Genomic DNA, 25,560 nt, shown 5'->3' on the forward strand with positions numbered 1-25,560 from the left:
GCCTACCCCTAAATTTCAAGTTGGCGCACGCCAAAATTTAAGTTCGACCATGTCCAAATTTCAATGGGTTCAGGTCGCCACCGCGGAAACACCATGCAACCACGACGAAAGACCATAGAAATTTTGAAACTGCCCTGACGAAGAGAGTTCCACTCTCGAAACTGTTGGCATAAATAAAGTCTAAGTATTCGTCGCCGAAAACGTCTCCATTGGGACATCATTTCTTCAAATGACAACTGGTCTATTGATCTCCTGCCTTCTCATACATATATATCCAGTGCGGCGTAAGAATCACGCTTGCTCCGGTGGTACAATTTCAGAAAAAAAAAACAGTACGACATACGTTGTTTTTGCAAAATCCATTTTTGACGTTTTGGCTGGTGGACCAACCTTCGTCAAGCTAACGGTTACCAAGTAATTGTTACTTTGGCAAAGGCTGGTCTACCAGCCAAAACGAAGAAACAACGTATGTCGTACCCTTTGAATATTTTGGGGACTACCACGCGCAGCCACCCTGGGGTCGGAGCGCGAGAAACGGCGACCAGGAAGCTACCAGTTGGCCTAGGACTTCGGGCAGTAGAGGTTATCTCTCAAATGGGTCCTGGATCCTGTGTCGTCATATATGCACATGTGTCGAGTAAGCTCCTTAACAACACTTTGCTATGTGGTGAACGCGGTTTACGCCATGGATAAGGGACCTCAAACAGGTGCGACGTAATGCTAACGCATTTCTCTCGCAGTTACCGCTAAATCGCCACTGGATTTTCTCCTCGTCATGCAAAGCACATTTAATTACAGCACGTTCGACTAACACCATCGCAAGAACGTCATTATTCACGAAATATAATGGTGATATATTTTTCAATCGATGCCAAATACAGCTTGTAGCTTTTCCTTGAGGCCAATCGAAAGGGAACATCTAATTCTGCTCTTGGCATGTAAAAACAATGAAGAGATTGCGTCGCCGTTTGGAACGCCAATGGAATGAGTCGATGCCAACGATAGGTGAAAATAAAGTTGGTTTATGTTTCGCCTCTCCGTTCGTGTTTGCAAATTCATATGCCATTTAACTATCAAGGTGTGTCACACCAGCGCGAGGAAGAAAGAAAGAACGAACAGAGGCAGCGCCCACTCTAAAAAGAAAAAGAAAACTGGCGAGGGGCAAGTATTTGTATGAAAGCGCGCGCCTTTTAACACTGGGTGTGAAGATCTACGAATCCAAATTCAGAAGTAAACCAAGCGTTGAAAAAATACACTATCGCACACTGTCATGTACGCTTACGCGGCGAGCGCAGTATGTACGAAATACCTCTGAGACATGGTGAGGCACACGTCGCGCTAACCAGCATATCTGTTTAGTCACCGAACAAAGAACATGGGCTTTCCATTAATTACAAAGCTGGCTCACACATGCTCTTCAACTGTGGCTCGTGTGGCTGCGTATACCACAACTTATGAGGGCATGCGTGTCCTCGCTACAACCCGCGATGTGATTGCGCGGCAGCTGTCTGTTTATCAAAATAAGAGTAAATCAGCGCTCCTCCAATCTCGCTATATACGAGAGAGCGTATCAAGTTCTACAACTCTGTGATAGTGTCTCTTTTTAATCGCTTGCGTCGCTTGTGGCATTCGCTCTTGAACTGCGCATCTAATCACAGTTATTAAACGTGCGATTTCCGGGCACAAAACCCTGTTTCGAGTTGGCTCTATTTCTTTCTATTTGTTTGATAATTCTTGCCTTTTGCGTAGCACACCTTGACAGCTATGCACCAAGCAGCTCAACATAGTATTTTGCTAGACTCGCACGTCCACGTCTTTTGACATGTCTTGCGCATGTCTCAGTAAGGCACGTTAAATTATGGTGGATCTGTTCCTCTGGCATCGCCATTGCTCGCTGTAAATTCGCCCCTTCCCATCCAACACTATCGCCTTCCCGCCCTGTTTTCTTGGCAAGGTTTCGTTAAACATGTAGTTCTCCAGTGAGCGCATAAAACCCATAAATACCCATGAGAATTTCTGTAGATTGAAAGTACTCTCTTGACGGACGTCGTGGCAGTGGTGGCATTCACACCATTTTGAGTACACAATGCCTTGTTACGATCGGCCTGCAGGGGTACCGACCTGCAAAATTTTGCCAGCCGCTGCAGCAGCGGTGGTGGCGTCCTTCGGAGAAGTGACCTTCGAGCCCTCCCGGCCCGCTGCGACAAATCGTTTTGGGAAGCCTACGATGCGCCTCCTCGGACAGCCCAGCAGCGCCAGCGAGGCTAGCCACGCTCGGTGGACCGAGAATTGTTAGTTGATTCGCCGTCGCTTTCCCGGTTTGCATGGAGCGGGGGAACTCCTGAAAGGGGATGTTTTGCGGTGCTTTTCCACGGGCCCCAGAGGTCGTCACAGTCAATGAACAGACGCGGCGGCTACTGAACGCGGGGTCAGCTCTGGGAGTAAGAGGCGCTTGCTCGGAACGAGACCCCTGTCTACAAGAACCCTCTCACCTCGGTGTGTTCGGTGAAACCAAAGTGCGGAAGTGAGTGTGTGAAACCTCCACCTCAAAGGCGGGTCGACAGCGATGCCTTCGGACGCTCCCATTGGTCGAAGGTTGATCGGCAGTTTTCCCTCACCCTAGGGATCTAGGGAGGACAGAGTGTTTTTAAGCAGCCGTTGTCGGCTTTTCAGGGTGCCTTCTCTTTCAGTCATGCTATACTGATGAACTGTACCGTTCTCCACCCTTCATGTAGATATTGTAAATAAAGCCCACATTCCTCGTTCTCGATGAGAACAAGTCCCTCCTTTCAACAACGTCCTTAGCCTGGATGAGTCGGACGACGGCATGGGCCAGCTACCATTTATTCATACCCGACCGCAACTCTTACAGCCTGCAGTGCACTGGAGCTCCAAAATACGGATACCCGCTAAACTGCAGTCAAATCAGGCCATTTTTTACCCGGAAATGTTTTCGAGATGATAGTTATTAGCGGAAGCAATGATATACGAAGCATTTTGCCGGTAGCTGTCTACCCGGCCTAGTTTGAGATTTCGCAAAGCGTCACCAGGCGGACCAACTCACTTGTGTATTGTGGGATTCTCCTCCGTGCTCTTGGGACAAAGGAACGACAGCACAGCAGTGCAAACAATCACAAGGTCATTTTGTTGCACCTTTCATAGATCAATGCCTGGTAGCCGAGTTGCTATCCCCAAAACATGCCAATGGGCGCGCGACAAGTCTAGGAAGTCCGACTCACCGCGACCGTATAACGAGCGAATATGTTCGCCCCATGCTGGATCCCAACGCCTGGTCGTTCGCGCGTACGGTCACACGCGCGAACGACCAGGCGCATAGCCTGTTGGATTACTTGCGTTAAGCACAAGATATAGATGGATATGACTCCATCACTCTTTTCAATTTCATTTCAATTCCTCTATTGGGACAAGTTTCTTGAGGTAAACAACTACAAAATCAATTAGGGAATCTCTTAACTTTCTAACGCCATAGGGCGTGTTTTCGGGCAAGTAATGTCTGTCCCTTCAAGCAATGCAGCTCAAATGGCAGAATTGAGCTATGTGCTGCAGAAGATCCATCATAAGTCTGTTTCATGATAAGCCTGTGTAAAGCTCCCAATATGGGAGCTTTAGTGACGAGGGCACCTTGGTGTTACTCTGCGACTACTGAATAGTGCTTTGATAAAATGATATTTCTGATATGATTTTGGCCAGACAAAGATATATTACGGGCTGAAGAATAAAGAACTTAGAGCATGTTTTCTGCTCTTTTGAATAGTTGGGGAACGGTTGAATTGTGTTTCTCTCCGGAAAGCTGTGCTGTGTCATTGTATACTCTGTCCAAGGCATGGTATAAAGTGACAAGCTGGAGTTTTCGCCTTCTATAACATATCGATGTTTTGCATACTTAGTGGCACAGAGCATGCAATCTCCCTGTTTTGTCAGAGAGAAGATGGGTGTCTCCAATAGACGATAAGCGAAAATTCCTTAAATATACGAACAGTACAAAAAGGAGTGACCAGAAAACAGTGCCTTTGCAAGGGCAGTCAAAGAACGTGAAAATGCTGGTGTAAATGTCGACCATCGAATGACAAAGACAGGATGTTGGGATGATAGTCATGTTGGGATTACTGTGAGCATATTAAATGGAGATTTTTTGTGAAATAAACACATACACGAATGAATGAATTTAATTCTGCTTTTGGTGATGCAGGAGTACTCCGATATGCAACTAGAAAGCAGTGATCACAAATTTCTCGAGCTGGCACTGAAGAATCTCCACAACGTGTGCCAGGTGAGTGAAATTACAGATTATAAAAAAAGCACTGGTTATCCCTAACGTGGAGGTATAACCACGGATGCGTTCGGATCGTTTTGGGAGAAACTAAAGCAGCTAGAGTTTCGAACATTCCTAACTTTGGCCTAGAAAGAACAAAAAGAAGTAAATGAGGAGATTGGGGGGGGGGGGGCGTAAACGCTACGAAATATAGCAGACGGCACAGGTAGTACATTGGATCCCGTGTCCATACCTAACACCGTAATTGTATGCTCCCTCCAACCGTTAGACAGATAAATAAATAGACGTTAAGACAAAGGTCCGCGCCGGCCGTACGTACAGCCACCTCAAGCCTATTAACCCCACAAAGCCCTAATACCATTTCACATCGAGGAAAAATAAAACAACTTGTTCACATTTATTTCTGACATCGGGCGAGGAAGTAAGGGTGCGCGGCGAACCTTTCCTCCTCTCTGGCTCGTGCGAGCCTCCGCGGCGTTGCCTGAATGTGTGGCCGTCACGTACTGCAGAACAATTTGGAGAGGTTTTAGCTTGTTCCTTGTGAAATTTACGTGACGTCAGTTCACACGAAATCATCACAGAACCACCGTGTGGCCTTTTGGGGCAGCGGCAAATTCGGTATGCAGAAATTTCTCCCGCCTGCACAAACATGCGACGCGCATTTTCAGTCGCGGTGTATGTGCGTGTTGTGAACCATTTTCGCTGCATCGGTTTCTTACCTGAAGAAGAGTAGCGGCGTCTGTTAATTCCCAGCGTGAATTGGCAAATCTTTTCGCTATCTGATTGGTTGGCGTAACGACTAAAAAAGAAGAGTGCTCGTGTACGGCCAACCATATTGCAACCCCTAAACATCCAAGCGCCAATCACTGTAGAACATTTGCGTCAATAGCCGGAATCGTTATCATGCATTTCAAGTCTAGCATAGACATGAAATCATGTGCTGTCTACGTTAGCCTCCTGCATGACACTGGTGGCTTTGCTTAACACAGCGATCGCGGCGGTTTTACTAAAATGGGTGAGTGCGTCGTAGAGTATGGGACGAACAAGACCTAACAAATGAAATTAGTTTTCATTCTATTATTTCGCAAAAAAAGAAGACACTGGCTAACACCGCACTAAGGCCACGAGGAACTCTCGCACTAAGGCTAGGAGACGCTCTGCCACGGTCACGCCGCATGCTCGGACCATGCGCTGTATAGAACAAACAGATCTATAACAAAGCATATACCACATGCTTCGGACGCTCGCGCCATCCGCAGCTGGTCGCTGGGCCAATCTACAAGTGTAACTGCGCGGTATGTTATTACTAACCAAAGCTATTTTATTCGTGGGCGGAAATGTCGTTCAACAAACGCGGTAGCGGCGTAAGATTTCTACAGATAACAATTTGAACGCTTTTCGCAGTAAAAAGCACCGCTTACTCTCCAGCCGAATGGTGCCCACGCTGCTAGGATCGTCACATGTTTAGTAACTACGCATTGCTGCTAAACCACAGCTTAAAATTACAGTGACAATGCTGCAGTAAGGTAGCGCTCGTGAAAGGTATTTTCGGAAATACGCAACTGCTTTCCGAGGCTGATTGTAGTTTAAAACACGCGCGCACACATCGCTCTGGTTGCTGTGTCCGCCTAAAAGCCAGCTGAGACTTTGGCCATGCCGACTTAAATCACTTTAGTAAATCTCACAGAACCGTTTTCCACGCAGAAGATGCCGCTTCATACTACATAGAACGCTCGAGCGTGAAATAACCCCCAGAGCTCTCGCCGAGCGTGTACCCAAGGTCGATTCAAATAGGTCGCGAAGCTTCGGGCGAAAAGCGGTTCAGTACAGATTGTCACCGACATCAGCATGGGGGGTTATGGGAGCAGCGATTGAAGCGCGACTAGGTTTGGAGGGAACAAACATTGGGAAAGAAAAACGCGTTTTTTAATTCAAACGAGACACAGTTAGATTCATTCAACGAAAATAAAATTCCTAGTCAATTTTATATACTCGTGACGAGTTAAGAAAATACAAGTTTAATTTTATTATTAATAATAAATGCATTTCTTATCAGCCCCCATCGCTACAGGGGGCGTTGACGCCACTATCACTCGCAATGCAATGTACGTCTTGAAATGGGCAGAAAGGCGCACTCGTATCACCTGTTGAAATACGCCCCCCTCACAGTTTGTGCTTTCTTGCTTGTCGAAGTTTGTCTGAATTTGGTGACGCGGGTAGCTTCATTGCTTCTTAATCTATTCAGTCAAAAGTAGTGAGTTAAGACCGCCAGATAATTGTGTAGTTGTTTTCGTGCGACTGCGCTGGCCGACGGGCTTGGCATCCAACAATAGGATCAGCAGTCTACACCTAAAGCTTTCGTCGGCCTCCAAAGAAAGTATATTCTGTGCAGGGGTGCGATTTCGACAACTGTACGGCTGGCCTTTTTCTGCATCGCTTTCCACGCTGAAAGCTCATCAAGTCGAATGGCGGGGCATTTGAATATATAGCTCCAAAGGAAGAACAACAAAACAAATTTCGCGCCTTCGAAAACAAAATGACGTCACTTCTGCTTTTAACGGACATGGCGTCACATTATTTTTTCTTCCGCCGGAAGCGTTCCCACCACATACAGATGGCGCTAAGCCCCATGGACCGCCATGTTTTGAACGTATGGGCTCCTATGGAAGCTTCGCTACCAGGTATATTTACCTTGGTGTACCTGGCACACAACAAGCAGTGTTCACCGATTACCCTTAGATGGCGCCACTGCCTACGCAATATGGCAGGGTCAATAAAAAAAAGATTTGTTGGTATAAATAAAACAGTGAAATGATAGTTGAGCAAACATAAGTTAGTATTAATAATTATCTATTTAGTAATTGATTTGCTGAACTATCTACAGCTGAAAATGCCTCCAGGAGATGAAAATAGCTAGCATGAGCTCTATATTGGTTTTCCAGCGCTTAAATCAGAGTTTTCAGGCATCAAATTCACCATATACAAAATTATACTTGGGGATTTGTTGTTTAAAAATAAAATAATAAATATTTCAATTATGAAAACAAAAGCACTCCACTTCTGAAGAAGACAACTATTGAAAGAAAAACAAATGCACCGACGACTTCGATACTCCATAATGCGAAATTTGAGCGCAGCTCTATACGAGTTTTCATTTCGCGATATATTGGTTGGCGCGTGAGGCATGTTGCAAACGGAGCGATGTGCAGTGCGACTGCCTCCCTAATCGGCAGATCGCGAGAGGCTACGCGTGGGTGACGCGTGGGCGCTATTAGACAGTAGACAGATTTAGTTACACGTACGTAGAGGCTTTGCGTACGTAGAGCTTCTACGTGTCAGCAGTGCGCATGCGTACAACGTAGCGGGCGCGCGCGTGTCTCACGGACGTACGTGAGAGTCAATTCTTTGCGTGCGTTTCTTGCGCACGTAGACAGCTTCGCGCGGGAGTTCCGCGAGATCACGAACAAGCGATAGCGGGCGGCGCGCGCGCAGACGGCTCGCATCGAAACACGGCGACAGGATTGAATTGGCTACCGCCGTGTTCACATTTCCCGATAGATGGAGCTACCGGGTCCCTCTTGGCGTGCGTCGCGTACGTGTAGCTAAAAGCGTTTCAGATGGCGTGCACGTAAGGTACGTAGGCTTTTCACGTTTGCGTACGTGAAGCCTCTACGTACGTGTAACTAAAACTGTCTATTCACAGCAGCTGCCGCAGACCTCCACTCATGCAGCTTTTTGTTTCCATATATGGTATCGGTGGCGTCATCGGTGAACAGACGACGCGCGCACCTCTTGCGCCATGTGGTAGCTATCGTCACCACAGAGCAAGTCTCGCGAGGCACTACGCTTTTCTTCTCACGCTGTCACCATACCCTCCTCCTCTGCTTTCTTCCTTGCGCTCTTTGCCATCGCCGCCTTCCTTCTCCGCGTTCGCTCTTTCATCCTGAGCTGTGCTCGTTCGCTCGGTTACGATGACGCCGAGGGACGACGCCGACGCTCGTCGCAGGAACGGGCGCCTAAGAGCTGCGCTCTAAAAAAGAAACAAAAGTAATGCTTTAAGTATTTACTGCATGAATAAATGGCCACATTCGTCGAAAGTGCGCTTTGTCAAAAGCGCCTTCACTCGTCGAAAGCGTGACGTCTGTACATTTCACTGCGAAAAGGAACCCGCACTCTCGCGATACACATACACTCTGGAGACGCTTCCGTTACAGGCACCAGGAGATGCGACCCCCATGTAGCTATTGTCATGTTGTATTGACGCTGAGTAACCCCAGCGGCACAATGCAAGTAAGAAAACTAACTGTTTATCGGGCGAACCTGTGCCCATCAAAACAAGTAACAGCGATAGCGGTGAGCACACATTGGTCGATGGTCAAAAGTCTGACGTGTGACTCAGACGCGTCGGCCATTCATACATGAATAACTGAATCTTCCAGCATAATCGCTGCTGCCCACGTAAATTCTAGGATATGCACCACTATTCTCGTCGCGCACCCAAGCTTACTACACAAGACTCAGTGATAACATAAACAGCACATAGAACCAGCGATAGAATTCGGGAAACCTCTGATACAGAAAGGCGAGTCTTATGCTGGGCGATAACTTTGAGCATCTGTTAGCCGGCGAAAGACGGTCACCGGGAAAAGGTAAACAAGTACACGTGGCAGTATAGCCTAGATAACCGGTCATTTTGATGTGATTTACGTGACGCTCTCTTCATACTCTAAGCCAGGGATTTGGCCCGTCCTGTGCACGTGCCTTTCGAGACAGACGTGACCTGTACGTGCTTCTCAGATCGGAAATGGGTTTCTGGAGCCGCCAGTTTGGGCGTCACTTGAGTCGACGCCGAGTTTTGGGGTTAGGGCCGCGGTGGTGGTGCAGGGTACAGGAACGACTGTCATGACGCTGCACTGAACTCTCGCAGACTGCGAAGGATGCCGGAGTGACGATTCTGGTGGACGCGGAGTTTGCAGACATGAACGGAGGTATCGAGCTTTTGGGTCTCGCTCTCATGGCCGCCTTCAACGAGCGCACACCGCTTGTGTGGAACACCTACCAGTGCTACCTGACGGTAAGGGCCCAAATCAAGGCTATATAAGATACAGCTATCACTTCGAGCAAACTGGCGCCATCTGGCGCCTATATGCTACAGAGTTTCCCCCGTTGTTCTGTTCTGCACGCTATGTCAATGACTGTGCAACCTGTGTAAGTAAACGACGCGCGCTGTCCACCGCATTGAAATATATATATATATATACATATATATATATATATATATATATATATATATATATATATGTATGTATGTATGTATGTATGTATGTATATATATATATATACACAGTGAAGCAGACAGCAAGCAGTACGGACGTGCCGTGCTGCGCGTGCGCCGATACACGCTTCTGCGAGATCGTCTCGCGTGGCCGCCTTGGAACGCGCCACCGTTCGCGTGACCGTACACGCGAATGACCGGGCGTTGGGACTCAGCATGGGGCGAACATATTCGCTCGCTATCCGGTCGCGGTGAGTCGGACTTCTAGATTTGTCGCGCGCCCATCGGCGTGTTTTGTGGATAGCAACTCGGCTAGCTGGCATTGATCTATGAAAGGTGCAATAAATGCCCTTGTGATTGTTTGCACTACTGTGTTAGCGTTCCTTTGTCCCAAGAGTACGGGAGGAGAACCCCACAATATATATATATATATAGATATATATATGCGGCAGACTTCAGGGATTCCTTCAGCTATGGACTTATTTTCCCTGCGACAGCAGTATTTCCGTTGCCTGATTCTTCCTCAAATATTCAGGTTCACTCACTATGGGGTGCTAGCACTAGGGATTCCCATCAGTACGAGCACGGATCTCTTGCTAAAGTTAGGACTCCACAACACACTAGACGAACTCATAGAAGCAAAACAAACATCTCAAGCAGAGCGACTTACCAAAACCAAAACGGGACGGCATATACTAAGCAAACTAGGAATGAATTACCACAATCTATACGGGGAAAAGAAGACGATAACGAGAGAAATTCGTGACAAGCTCTTAGTACCAAATATACCCAAGAACATGCATCCAGGTTACAACGACGGCAGACGCAAGAGTAGAGCAGAGAAAATTATCCGAAGCTTTGGGTCAGACGACAAAGCAACCTTCGTAGACGCGGCTGAATACCCAGACAGAAATAACTATGTAGCAGTAATCGTAGATCACAACCAAAAACCCCTTGCAATCGTATCAGGTGTTACCAAACATTCCGAGACAGCAGAGGAGGTAGCCATTGCACTAGCATTGGTCTCCACGAATGCTCAGTACATCTTTAGCGATTCTCAAGCGGCCATTAGAAATTATGCAAAAGGTAGGATCTCTCCTGAGGCATGGCACATCATCAGAGTCAATGAAGCAAAATTCTCCAATGCAGAGAAGAACCGCTGGCAATTGCTCTGGTTCCCAGCGCATACGACTGCAGACATTCCTGCAGTCAACCCCAACGAGGTAGCACACCGCGAAGCTCGAGGTCTTCCTCGCCGAGCTGAGAAAAGAGTGACTTCCATCGGTCAGGAGAACGCGGAGGAGGAAATCTGGAGAGAAAAAGATATATTAACAAGATTTAGCGATATTACCAAATTCTATCAAAATCGGAAGCGAGTATTACCACCACCTCACACTAAACTGAACAGAGCTGAGTCCGTTACTTGGAGGCGACTACAAACAGAAACTTATACGAGTCCCGTGCAACTAAAAACTTTCTACCCCGATATATACGAGAGCGATATGTGCAAGCTATGCAAGTCTGTTAGAGCCACCCTTCAACACATGTTGTGGGGATGTGAAATATACCAAAATAAAATGGCAGTCTCCCCAGCAAATCTACGGGCGCGGTGGCCGGCCGTGCTGCTCAGCTCAGAACTCCAAGACCAACTTTGGGCCGTCCAGCGAGCCAAGGAAGCCGCACGGGAGCAGCAGCTCCCAGTGGCCATCTAGGCGGCCCCAGGCCCGGGCCTCCCAATCGCCGGATTCCAAATAAAGTTATCACATCACATCATCACTATGGGGTAACTGGGCCAGAACACCACGGTTGTAACGCGCTGTCTAAGGGGGAGGCATGCGGCCGTATAGAAAACTAATTAATTTAAAATAAGCACCTGAAAAAAATGTAATGAGTAATATAATATTTAAAACGCTAATAAGTTATGTACAGGTACAAGAGAAGAGCCTGGATTATTTATTTATTTATTTATTTATTTATTTATTTATTTATTTATTTATTTATTTATTTATACTGTCAGCGCATGCCAAGACAGGAGTTGCGGTTACATTGCTGTCGCGTACAAACTAAACATAGTTCATGTTTATACAACTCTGTAGAAAGCAATCAGGATAGGAAGGCATAACATAAACAAATACGAAAACAATAAATCACATGAGTTGCAATGAACAAGTTTATCGCTATATAAGTCAACGGAAATAAAAAAGTGATGCGCCAAACAGCTGCAAATGAAAAACAACAACTAACAATAAAATGTATTCTCAACCGTTCACAAATAATTGGTAACAGCCTTTTCAAAAGCTTGTAAATCAGGACAACCTACTATCTCTTGCGGCAAGTTGTTCCGATCGGCTATGCTTCGAACCAAGAATGAATGTTTGAATGATTCTGTTGTATAATTAAGTTGTTTAGTATGTTTTGAATCCTTTGTTCTGTGGCTACCAGGATTCTGTAATGTGATATGTTGTTCTAAGTCTGTTTTATAGTCTCCCGTTTAATACGTGAAAAAAAAATGTCGACCTGTTAAGCTGCATTTCCTGCTTGACACTTATGAGATCAGCTTTGCTTCTAAGTTAGGTGACGGACTGGGTTGTAGCACATGTGTTAAAGATAACCCTCAGGGTCTTGTTCTGCATGCGCTGACATTTTAACGTGTTCTGTTGAGTGTACAGCTCCCACACATGACTTGCATAAGTCAGTACAGGAAGTACCGTCATTTTGTAAGCTCTTTTTTTACTTCTGAGGTAGCCTCGTGAAGTTTTCATTGTAATGACCAAAAGAGAGAGAGATACAAGAGATGAGAAAGGCAGGGAGGTTAACCGTAAGATAGATATCCATTTTGCTACCATGCACTGAGGAAAGGGTAAGGGGAGACAGAAAGATCTTTAAAAAGAAGTAAGAAAAAATTCCACACAGGCGAAAAGAGTGGGGGAGGAAAAAAGAAAGAAACAAACACACAAAGGAACGCAGTGGTGTCAGTCGTTCGAGCAGGTCGCTTGACCGGAGGAACCTTAGTAGAGCTTTCACCGCCTTCTGGTGTGAAGGTCGCATCAGCCGGCACTCCAAGATCGTCTGCGCAGAAAGCGGTCGGTCATCGAGGCGCGCCGTCACGAGCGATTGTCTCTAGGAGCTGCAGAGAGGACAACAATAGACGATACGTTCGATTGTTTCACGCGGCGGAACTATCAGAGGCAGCAGCACTGTCAGTCATACCAATGCGGCAAGCAAATGCATTCGTGAAACGCACTCCTAGCCATAGTCGGTAGAGAACAGTTGTCTCGATTCTGGATAGTCCAGATGGAAAGCATAGTCGATAGCTGGCGTGTTCCACATGAATCGTGTCGCGCCACACGCTAGTATGTAAGCTTTGTTGCTGCGTCAGTTCTTGACAGAGGGATTGGTTCCTTCACGGCATCTTTGTGAGCCCACCTAGCAGCTTCATCGGCGTTTTCGTTGCCCTTGATGCCGCAGTGGCGGCATCAAGGGCAAAGTAATGTCATGTCCTTTCTTTCCTAGCTGATGATATAGCTGCCTTATTTCTAGCACAAGTTGGTCTTGTGGTACAATAATGACCAAAGTTTACGCATGGCCTTATTACAAATGTTGTCAACATGTACTGACCTGCTCAAGTAATGCGTGAGATGAATCCCTAGGTACTTAAATTCCCTAACCTCCGGTAATGCTGCTCCGTTCATGCTGTAGGGGAGAATTGACAGATATTTCTTACGCGTCATATGATAGCAACAGTTTTTGATGCGTTCAGCTCCATTTTGCACTCGTCACACCAGAGACTGACTTTATGTAAATGGCTACTAAGTTCTTGTTGGTCATTAAGGGTGCATACTTTAACATACACAATGGTGTCACCTACATAATGTTTGATGGTTATTTGGGTCGAAAAAAATACCTGCGCTCATATCGCGTATATAAGCGGAGAGAAAAAAAGAAGTGGGCCTATAAAAGACCTTTGTGGAACACCCGATCGCACTGATTTATTGGTAATGCAAACAGAATTTAGTGGCACAAATTGTTCCCTTTTTGATAAATATGTCTTTATCGATTTTAATAGCTGAGTGTTGCCTAGAAATAGAGAGCTTCGTAAGCAGCTTTCTGTTGGATATACTATCGAATGCTTTGCGGAAAGTGGTAAAGTTAATATCTATTTGACGCTCTCCATCGATACATCCACATATTTCTTGTGTAACTTCAGTGAGAATAGTGGCTGTTGAGTACCCTAGTCGAAAACGATGCTGATTTTTACCCAAAATGTTGTTTTCTTACACACATTTCATTAGGTATGTTGTTAAAATGTGCTCCAGCGTTTTGCAGCATGTACTTGTCGAAGAGATGGGCCGGTAATTAGTGACATCATATTGGGAACCGTGTTTGTGAATTGATAGTATCTCAGCCGGCTTCCAGTCTCTCGGAACGTCTCTGGATTCTAGAGGTTTAGTATAAATATCGAAAAGAAAAAAGGAGCAACGCTTAGCGTATCGCTTTAAAAAACCGTAATTTGATCAGGACCAGGGCATGTTTCCTCATCTAGTTTAAGGAAGCAGATTCCGAATGCTCTCTTGTATCACAGTTAGCTCAGATGGGCATTGGGTAATGGAAAGCCGCGTTTGGGGTGTAGAACCATCATCCCATGTGAAAACGAATACAAAATATTAATTGAAGAGGCAAGCCATATCAGAGCTGTTCGTGATAAAGAATAGTGACTTGTTCTTTGGGATGCACACAACTTCCTTTTTGTATGACATTGTAATGCATGGTGTGTAATTAGAATTACATGCATGGACAGGTTTTACCATTCTCAGACTTCCTCTGTCAAAGGGAGCTATATTTTCTCAGTTAAAATTAATACTTTTATAGAACCTTGTGTTTGCAGCAGTTTGGCAAAAGACTTGGCTTTCTTATGTGGTTCTACATTTCACTATTTAAATATAATCGATTAAGATAATCCTAGTACATTATGTTTCTATTCGTTTGTTTTTTGTGATGCAGTTACATTTTCTTTTGTTTTCATTGTTCAGTAGGACAACGCAAGCATTTATGTGGCCAACGTGACTGCATTATATCACTCGAGATGACCTTCAAACTCGACCTCCTTACACAATTCTTAAAACCATTTTTTTTTCATAAATCAATATTTAGGCCGCTGGTGAACAGGCCCTTGCTATTTTAAAGGCTACCTGCTTTTTAGGCTCGCTAACTCATTTTAAGGTCCTGTCTGAGGATTAATAAAATCTTAGTCCAAAACTTCTAGTGCAACTGATGTCACGAGTGAAGTAGCGTGGAAGAACTTCATTTAGGTCCTGAGGGATCAGTCTGGGACGGATGCGGGCCGCTCCCACGTCGGTACAGAGAGGCCGAGCTCCTCTGCCGTCACACGGGCCTCTGGACAGCCCTGAGTTGGTCCGCCAGCACTTCACTGTGCAGCATCCGCTGCCACCACTGTTCACCTCGAGAACCATCACCGGCCAACGCCAAGCAGCGCCACAGCATGTGTTCTAAATAGAGCAAACCCCCACACTTACTACAATAGACTGAAACCCCGCAGTCCGGGTGCCACCTAAGAGATTTGAGAGATTACATTTTCCCTGCCCACTTGTAGTGCTGCTCTACAGAGCACTTGGGGGCTGTGAATCCTGTGAACTACTGTGTAAGCAACGTCGTATTGTTGCTGCGTCGTTACTTTCTGGCATTAACGTTGTGGACGTTTTATAAGACTTTATAACATAGTACATATTACAGAGTAACGTTGATCGTGTAGTGTAACATTGCATGCACATCACCTCGTTCGCGTTCAATAACTACTCGCAAACAGAACAGCTGGGTTTAGTTGTGATGCCTTCCCTGCTTCGCCAAGCAGTGCTGAAACTATAGCCACACTATAATTGCCAACTTTTGGCAAAAAAATCAGGACGAAAGAGTGGAAAGATACTGACATTCAGGCGATGAAATCTTACTTTTATTCTTATGTATCGGCTCTTAATTTTCGACTACTTGTTTCTTGCAAGAATACAGAATCTGTTAATGCTTTCGACGTTGTTTTTCATCAGACACTTCATTCTCGGTGCATGTTCGATTGTGGGTATGTGCCATGTTTTAGGGTTATCCTAATCATTATCATGTATGCCTCACTTGTGCCACCGACGCTCTTTTCACACGCACGACATCGGAGAATTGCACGCAAGAACACTACCTTCATGTCAATAACAATTCCTATGCGATGCCGCATAATGCAATCCTCGTCCACTACTCTTCGCTGTGGCCTCGGTAGTACATGCGCCGCCGCCGCTGCCCTTCGAGTCTGTGCGGGGCGTAATGGCTTCAGTTAATTGCCTAGCACTGTTGTTACGCGGTAGCTAAGTATAATACAGGTATTGCGTGCGATAAACGTGTCCATCTCTATAATATTTAAAAATAAATACAGATATATATTAAGAATATAGCACTATATTAAATATGGGATGTAAAGTAAATAAATAATACATTTGGTCAATATTTTCTTTGCTGTGTCCGTAGAATGTGCTTTACGCCAGCAGCGAAAACATTTTTTTTAATCTGTACACTTCAAACTTGCCAGTGACAACATGACTTCATAAAAAATAAGCATATGTACTCTGGAATGCAAATTGTAGACTTTGTCGCCAGCGTGAGAGAACAAAACACTGCTTTATTCTTTGTTGTGACGCATCTTATTTTTGGGACATTTTACTAAGAACTTTCAAAAGAGAACTTCCTCTCACATCTTACGGCATCCGGTTCCTTCCTTTCAAGAAGACAATCAGTAAAACACCATATAATTTCTTATGCTGTTAGGACTCTATTCATTATGGAAAAGCCGCATGAATGACAGACATGCCGAGCTACCTCGCTCGACAAGGTTTGCCTTTCGAGATTATGCTGCTCAAGTGCGCAGTGAGGTTGGAACCTTTCATCTTCTTGGATTTCGCATATGGTCGAATGGCTTTGTTTGCCCTATTTTTTAACTTTCATTGGACTGCCTAGCATGTGTGCGTTTTTTTTTTTCGTGGGCGTGTCTAAAGGTACTGTAAATAAATTTCGCATGACATTACTCATGACCCCACGCAATAAAGCAAAAATAAAAAAAGTCGCAGTTTCACCCGAAAGGCGGAGCATCGATTGCGCTAGCAAACTAGTAGACAGTTAAACCAAATAAGGATAGTAGTTTTATCGGCCGTGTAAACATGGTGACATTAACTTAGTAACTGAATTAACAAGCTTGGTGCCAGCGCGCACACGCAAACAAGAACACATCACACTCGATGAGCGCTGACACACTGCAAAACGCTGGACGCTGGTGTGAGCAACTGCGGCAGCAGTAGCGAGTGATCTTCATGCGGTCTGTCGCTTCAACACAAGAGCGGCATGAACATATAGCGCGCGCACAGGTATGAGCCGTTTGCAGATCCCTTTCAAGATACAGCGCGCCGTGCAAAGTACGCATTTATTGGTGTAGTAGAAGCCGCCGCTACCCGTCTCACCCGCGCTGCCTCGCAAGATCGGGCGCGCAAGATCAGGCGGCGATCGCCACTTCACTTTATTCTATGGCTTCACCTTGCGCCCGGTCGCGAAATGTCAGTTGCTGCCGGAGCACAACGCTGCTACCCCTCCCTCCCGTCCCTCCACGGCCTTTCGCGCGACGGAAGACGGCGAGCTTCCTCTCCGCTTTCTGCTTCGCGCGCGCCAGATTGAGCCGCGATCGTCGGCTTCCCTCGCGTGCTTTCACTCACACATACAGCATAAGACGCCCGGCGGCGGTGTTATCGCCCTTAGACTTTATACGGAACGTCACGGCGATGGCGACGCCGACGGCAGAAATTGCTATGGCAATAAAATTGGTGGTAGCTCAGTACATGGTTAGCGTGCTCCCCTCTTCCAATGCACATGTTTACCCTGGCATGTGTTCAAATATCCCTGAACTTTTACTTTTCTTCGCGCTGTGGTAGGGGTGATGCTGCAGATGACGAGGTGGCATGATGACGAAAGAAATCATCACTGTGTGTCGTCAATGACGACAAAGATCGTTGTCAGTGTAGCCGGATGGGACGGACGAACAAGGCAAACCCAATTTCTAGCACTCAACTGCTGTCGCAGTAAAAAAAGAAGAAAAGAAAAAGGAAGCTAGGGATTTACCGTTGCGGAAGTGTTTTCCTGCTCGGTTTATCTAGATGCTACTGAGCGGCGTTTCTGCTGCTAAATTATAAAACTATTGGGTCAGTTCTGTCCAGTTCGGTGTATTGCCCCTAAAGACTACCAGACGGGATAGTACATAAAGGGCTGGCTTTTTCATGTATTTAAGTTGTGCATGTCGTTACATATGGCGCAGTCGGCAGCTACATCATAACGCAAGGAAAAAAAGCAAGACACTAGATTGTCGCGTAATTGCCGTTTCGAAAGGTAGTTTAATGCTGTTGCGAACTTTTTTAGGCGGGTAACTTGGGGAGTCATTTCGGCATAAGAGCGTGGTGTAGATAGACTTCACTGGGCGATGCAGGACACTCCCGACAAGGTCGGACGTCACCTGTGCCTGGCCACTCGTATGGGAGCCTCGTTCGGCGTCAAACTGGTGCGCGGCGCCTATATGGACGGCGAGCGCAGAAAGGCCAGGGAGCGTTGTGAAGTTGATGCTGTCTGTAGCAGTTATCGGAAGACCAACGAGAACTACGACCGGTAAGCACAGCTTCATGTCGCTGACTCCTCATGCATGACCAGCGCCCCGGCAAGAGAGCAATTTTTCTTCTGCGCACCTTTCACCCACGTGACGGCTGCGGTGTGCCAGCACTTCCTGAATACTTTCCAGGCCTGCATGTCATGTGTCATGACGTCGTCTACAGGAACACCCACGAGCGCATATATTCAAAGCAGAACACCAACAACGCTTTGTTCGTCGGTCGTTTTTGCGAAGCATGGTCAGTCGGAGCTCTGACCTTGCCCGGAGATGTCGTGGCATGTGATGTGTGGGCCTACAAATTACGTGTAGAAGTTACTGGTATGGAAGTTCAACTACGTCCCGCAATGCGTCCTAACCAGCCGTAGAAAGCAACGTTTCGGCTTGGAGGTTGTGTCGGTCGGTCGGTCGGTCGGTCGGTCGGTCGGTCGGTCGGTCGGTCGGTCGGTCGGTCGGTCGGTCGGTCGGTCGGTCGGTCGGTCGGTCGGTCGGTCGGTCGGTCGGTCGGTCGGTCGGTCGGTCGGTCGGTCGGTCGGTCGGTCGGTCAATTAGTACATAAGGCATGTGTCTCGATTTTCTTATGTAATCTATGGCAGAATGCAGGAATAACATAACATTGCATGTTGGAACACATAAGCGAAAATAGGTTCTTCCTGCCACAATGTCGTTGGAACTTGATGAACAACAAAGTAGCTCGTACTTCACCAATAAAAAAGTAAAACAATAAGAATCCCTCACGAAGAGAAGTTTGCATAAGGGTATTCAGTATCGTTATGTCATTGTGCTTTTTCTGATCGTTTTGCACGCCGAGAAGAGCTCAAAACAAAACTTGCCGTTGTGTGTGACTGAGGAGGTGTAAAAGAATGGACATTTTATATTATTTGGACAGCTGTAATTCTTACCTTGTTCTTGAAAGGCGTGTCTATATTCCACCTACATTTACACTAAATAGACACGCGGACCAGGATGTCGGAACCTCTCATTCCGGGTCAAATAGTTGTCCATAAAAAGTCAGGTTTGACTTCGCTGTAGAAATCAAATTCGGGACTGGCCCGCTAACTACGTGACGGTGGCTACGTAAACCAAAGGTATACGACCGACGTGATGTACAGAGGACAAAACGGACTGTACTCAACGAAAACTGAGACATGTGGCCTTTAAATCATTCGAGCCTTCTAGATGGATCTATAGTTTTTTTGAGATCTGCAAGCGGTGTTGCTTATCGCCGGAACATTGTTTCTGCACAATTTTGGGGGGAAAGACTGCACCGTTTTCTTCTGTACCATTTGTCCATTTTTTTTTCTATGCGGCCGAAATCCTTGAGAGAATAACAGGGGACGTTTTCTTTGGCCGCATTCATTTTTCATTCTTCGCAGGGTGCTGTGCTACCTTCTCGAACACATATGCTGTTCGGAGAGGGAGTGCTGTCTGGTGGTAGCGACGCACAACGAGGACAGCATACGTACTGCCACCAAACGGTATGACATTGGCACCGAAACGCTGCATCTAGTAGACGCTGAACACGTGATACAGGACAAAGATGGTGTCCATGACGTCACCAGTACTTTACACCGCCCGCAGTACGGCAAAAGCACGACCTTTGAATTGACTTTCATTAATCTCACGGAGCAGTCATTAGGCCTGTGCGATGTGGATATCACCTATAAATTACTATTATCACCGCATAAATTATTATTACGAACGGCTTCCGAGATCTCAGACTGCAATCCCGAACTCATTCGAGTAATACATTAGAGTTCAGATCCGTAGCCCAAACTCTAATCATACGCCTAGCGAAGCTCTTAGAATGTAGTTCCCTTCCATTGCTGCCACGCGGGCGTCCCTCTCTTGTTTAGAAACCGCAGGCAATTTGTGGAAAGAAGGGACGCGTAACTTCTTGGTATTCCGCTCTTGATTTCCCTATAGTTTTCACAGATTCAAATTATCGCAGAGGATATGTGTTGATGTGGAGCAATAAAAATCAGAGGACATGATGCGTGTTCCTTCGTCATGCTGAAGGTACAGAACGAAGTTGCGAGTTCGTGTTCATACTCATTGCAAGCCTTCTGTCACGCAATGAGGCGGAAATGCCCATCGAAAATACACAAGGTACGCACGCGTTGAGCTTTGTTCGTCTAGAAGAAAAATTCTATATGAACGCAAGAAATTGCATTTTTTCGTAACATATGAGGCGCCGGGTGCGAGCCGCTACCGTCTGTCTAGAAGTTGACAAGGTTGTATGTTGGTTTCGGATGCTAGCATGCATTTTTGAAGAAAGGTGTTCACGTTAAATTTTATTTGAACTATTGTTCCTGTCTTTGTGGACACCTCGCTGAGATCCTTGAGAACTAAATCTGATTAAGAGGCTACGTCATAAGCGAAATCTCGTGATTGATAAGCCCTAGACTTGAAACTGCCGAAATAACAAAGAGAAATTCGATCTTTTAGTGATGTGCTGCAAAATGTTCTTGCGCGATCATTTTGTCAGGCTGGGAACCATAAGACACCGACGAGGTGACACAACAGAAGTGTCATTCTGTTGGCATATTATTGTTTATCTTTAGTTTGTTGAAGTCTACAGGTCACAGCAGGCATGTTATGTTTTGTTCCTGCTATTTCTTTCTTCTTCTAGGATGCAGGAGCTGGGTCTGGCTGTTAACGACGAGAGGGTCAGCTTTGGACAGCTGTTGGGCATGTACGACCACATCACCTTCCCTTTAGGTGGGTCACGAGCAATATTTGGGAGGGGGGGGGGGGGGGTGGAGGTTGAGTACTTTACCGCGAATAAACGATAGGTGCAACAAGAGAGCCATTGGGGTAACCGAAATTGTATTTGAGATTAATATGAAAAGTGCAGTCGGGCACAACATGCATTACGTAAGGCGGTAACCAGTGGTATATTAAATAGAGGAAGATAGCCAAAACAATTAATAAAATAAACAGAAACCGCAGAGCCTATTGACGGGCCCTTGGCGTGATTGAAGTTCGCAGTCCAGGACCCCATGAGCTGTGACCGCTCGGCGTGGGGCTCCTTGAGGTGTGTGTGCGTGTGTGGGAGGGGGGGGGGGGGACGTAAGATGGCAACTGAAAGGCCAAATCATCTGTTCAGATAAATAGCATATATGATTGAACTGAATTGTTTAACAAGGCGCCAAAACACAAAAAAACACAGGAGCACACCAAATGAGATAATAACAAATTTCATGCAACAAGTGGAGCAATTCAACATTATTTAAGAAAGAACGATTTCAAATATGCAAATGTCAGCATTGTCATTGTCACTCACCGTGTTAAATAAACATTGCCGCCGGGTTATGGGACTGAGATAGACTACAAATTTTGCTAACTCTAGCACATTATTCCGCTGAAATCGCCTTTCCGGATAAAAAAACAAACATATAGAGTGAAGCAAAAGCGGGCATTATATATATCCATGAATACACTTATGCAAAACTACCAAAGTCCCACACTTTGCGTCGCAGATTCAACGTGTTCATGTTGTACCTGTTACGAATTCGCAGGAAACACGTTGAATACCAAATCAACATTGATAAAGGTAAACTACACGTTTCGGCTTCTGCACGTCAGCCCTGACCAAGGGCCGACCCGACGAGCAATTTCGATTTCCGTCCAGGACGCCTCTCTATTGAAATGAAGAACTATCACGTCATTACCGTAGGTCTTAATGAGACGCTGAAGAACAACGTCGAATAAAGTTAACCTGGCAGAATAACTTCACTAGCACTAATTTGGGGGAAGAGACTCCTTTGCGGTAGATCAGTACTAGAGAGCAAAATAAAGAGTGACGCGGTCGCTCAGTGGTTCCATGGCGTTCTGCCACTGAGCGCGAAGTCGCGGGTTCGAATCTTGGTCGCGGCAGCCGCATTTGGGTAGAGGTACATTTCAGAAAAGCTCATGTATCGTGGTCTGCGAGAACTTCGAATCTCCCCTGACGGTGAAAAGTAATTTTCAGCTCTCCACTAGGGCCTCTCCTTGCGCATATATATATATATATATATATATATATATATATATATATATATATATATATATATATATATATATATATATATATATATATATATATATATATATGTCACCGAGTACGCAAAACTGTACTCGGTGACAAGCGAAGAATTGAACAGAAGCTCCGCCCACAAAACTGCATTGCATCTGGCTTCAGTGTGTCCGCTTACCAAGACATCGCTCCCGTGATATGCCTGTGTAGAAAAAAGGTTGATTTCACCGTGGTGCCACGTAGAACTGGTATTGGTATGCGCCAGACCACTGGTCGTTTGCACGTCGCCCTTGGAAGAGGCAGAACGTCTATGTCAAGTGAGCTCCAGAACAACACTCGGCAATGCGGTCAACGCGGTGGAGATTATGGATGTGGGATGTTAAATAAGCACGACGTAATACTCACGAATTTTTCTCGTACTTACCGATAAATTGCCAATAATATTTTTTTTTCTCTTGGCGCCCGTCCGGTGGCACCGATGGCATTAACCTTACGTCACGTTTATCACGGGGTTTCTTCACGTTTGGTCATCATTTTTCGTAACTACACTTCACAGAAACTGCGACGTTTCAATGAAATGCAATTCACTTATATGTTTCTTTGGTCATCAAGCATTTCGCTAGCTTCGTGCGAGGCGCAGCAGAAAACACTGACGTCCCGCAAAACTGTACTCGGTGACATGCGAAGAATTGAACAGAAGCTCCGCCCACAAAACTGCATTGCATCTGGCTTCAGTGTGTCCGCTTACCAAGACATCGCTCCCGTGAGATGCCTGTGTAGAAAAAAGGTTGATTTCACCGTGGTGCCACGTAAATAAGCGAACGTAATTGGCTGACGCATCTAGACAAATCACACTTGAAAGTTAAGCAACTGTGTGACATTCATTGCTTTCCTAGGTTGTCCCCGAGCATATAGTGTGAAAATTCAAAGTTGATGTCGCTGGAGTGCGAAAAATTCTGTAAGACGACCTGTCTATTTCATGCATGCTCCATGGATATGTGACAGCAGGGCGACGGCGTTAACGCTCCCAAAATCTAATCACAACTGTGATCAGCAAGCTAAACATCAAGCGCTCACGCAAAGATTCATTGCCATCACATTAACTCGGATACACAATACGGTGCCGTTCAGCGTAAATTAGGCATACTAGTTGCCCATCCGAATCTACTTTATCTATACCTGAAAAAACTGAAGACTGTCAATCCAGCTTAACATTTCCTGTTTTACGGTACCAGCCTAAGTGAGCTGCTCGCTCGCTCTCGTTTGCAGCTGCCCGCGGATACAACGTGTACAAGTCGATCCCGTACGGCCCGCCGTCGGATCTGCTGCTGTACTTGGCACGACGTGCCAGCGAGAACCGGTCCGTGCTGAGCAGCCCCGTTATCGAGCGGCGCATGCTAGCCGCCGAGATACGCCGCCGACTCGCGGGCTCCTGGAAGAGGCCCCTGGAGCCAGCGCACAACTGAGTTGAACGCTTGGGGCGCCTAGGTGGCCCTGGACGCACGCGGGCCATGACGCGCAGCGATACCTTCCAATCAAGAGATATGATGTCAGTGCGTTGCCCTTAGCCGCTAGGCGGAAGAGAGACTCTCCGCTCTTCCGGTGCGACTTTTTGATAGCGCCAAACTGCTCCGAGCGCAGGAATCCGTCAGATGCTCGCTCTTCGGGCTCAAAGCGGCGCTGAACTGAGCTTGCTGGTACTTGGTGTGTGACGAATAGGAGATAGGGGGTGACAAGAGCAAATAATCGTCACGTACCACTGTATTGTGTACTCTCGCCTGTCTCCAATCCTTTGTTCTTTAATTCCCTCACTTGGCTTCATCTTTCGCTTGTCGAGAATGCGGCGGGGCCACGCGATTCCTTCTTAACCAAAAACTGCGGATGCAAGCTCGCGCCGCTCTTTGTGATGGTGCTTGTCTATCGCGTGTTGACGTCATTGTTGACGTCACATTTTTTGTATCTCCTTGTTGCTGAAGACACTTTTATTATAAAAATAAAGAATGAAAAAGGTTACAGTCTTCTAGATTGCATATACTGCCTTGGTGTACTTCACGGAGGTATATTAGAACCTCTCTAGAATGACTGACGACTCTAAATGCTGCGACAGCAGCCGTTGCACCTACCCTATACCGTCTCCCAGCCAAGTACTTTTTTCTGCTTATGATCTTCATCTGCCTTTTGCATCATTTATTTATCTTGATGTACCTGTTCACTTAGCCTCGACTGTGGGAATGGCCGAACTCTTAAACCATGTCACTTATCGTGACGGCAAATCATGGGTGTACAATCAGAAAAAGTCCGATCCAGAAATGGAAAGGGCGGGTGGGATTAGGCTGACTATCCTCTCCAGGCAATGTAAGCAGAATACGTATTGCATACTTTATGAAGTGAAGCCATAGGACAGTGACTACTGCAACAAGCCCGTGCAGAACGGACTACTGCCTGGCATATTTTAGCGGTACGCGAAGTTGTGCAACCGTAAGAACTTTGGGGCAATATATAGTGTCACGAGACCTCGCAAAAAGGTAAAGGAAAAGGCCTCACTTGTCACGTACTGACTTCAGAGTTGTTAGCTGAGACACATTTTAAGGGGCTCAACTGTAAGCTCACCATAACGACAAAGTGGTGCTTTAAATAAACAATAATTTATTATGTGCTTCCGCAATGAGGTCAGAATTAGAGTAGCACTTTCTACCTCAGAGTACAGATGCACATCATATTAGCGAAAGGCAGACACTCCCGCAGCTTCAGAAAGGCGTCATCCGTCATCCGGTGCAAGTCATCCGATATTCAACAAACAATGCCAAGGGCGAGTGGGCGCATTGCTTTGTATAAAACGTGTCGAGAGAAGCATGACGCTTGATCAAAATACAGACCAAGGTCTTTGATTTCGTAGACCCTAGGTGAGCAGCTGGGAAAGCGTAAAAAATCACACTTAGAGGGGTTTCCGCGCATAACTTACCACCACAGTTTTGGAAGCATCTAAGAACAACAGCGTGTCCTCAGTGCTCAAGATTGAGAGTCAGAAGATGCTTTTTGAACGCCATGTAGTCACCCATGCTGTTGACAGTCTTAAATACTCTTGAGTTGTTGGTGCATAGGAGGAGTGCAAAACGTTGTTTCGCTGACGAAATGTCGTTTGCAAGTACTAAGCAGATAAGAGAGTCACGAGAAGTTCCTGGAGAATGGCACTAGTAACTTCGTAGCCAATGGATATATGTCCATTATAGCTCACGAAGGACATTATATTGCTTAAGTCGTTGTATAACAGCGCAGTG

At 46.1% G+C, this 25,560-nt stretch overlaps 1 protein-coding gene across 1 annotated transcript in view; it reads left to right on the forward strand.

Annotated features, from left to right (window-relative positions):
• Positions 1–24,305, forward strand: part of LOC126540374 (hydroxyproline dehydrogenase-like) — a 40,729-nt gene extending 16,424 nt beyond the window's left edge. Inside the window, exons 5-10 of the mRNA XM_050187176.3 lie at positions 4,211–4,291; positions 9,222–9,368; positions 18,091–18,266; positions 19,641–19,742; positions 20,897–20,985; positions 23,552–24,305. Of these exons, the coding sequence (XP_050043133.1) occupies positions 4,211–4,291; positions 9,222–9,368; positions 18,091–18,266; positions 19,641–19,742; positions 20,897–20,985; positions 23,552–23,748 (792 nt within the window). The 3' untranslated portion in view covers positions 23,749–24,305. The remainder of the gene's footprint in view (positions 1–4,210; positions 4,292–9,221; positions 9,369–18,090; positions 18,267–19,640; positions 19,743–20,896; positions 20,986–23,551) is intronic.
• The last annotated feature ends 1,255 nt before the right edge of the window (positions 24,306–25,560 follow it).

This window comes from Dermacentor andersoni, chromosome 2, assembly GCF_023375885.2.
Source record: "Dermacentor andersoni chromosome 2, qqDerAnde1_hic_scaffold, whole genome shotgun sequence".
Classification (NCBI taxonomy): domain Eukaryota; kingdom Metazoa; phylum Arthropoda; class Arachnida; order Ixodida; family Ixodidae; genus Dermacentor; species Dermacentor andersoni.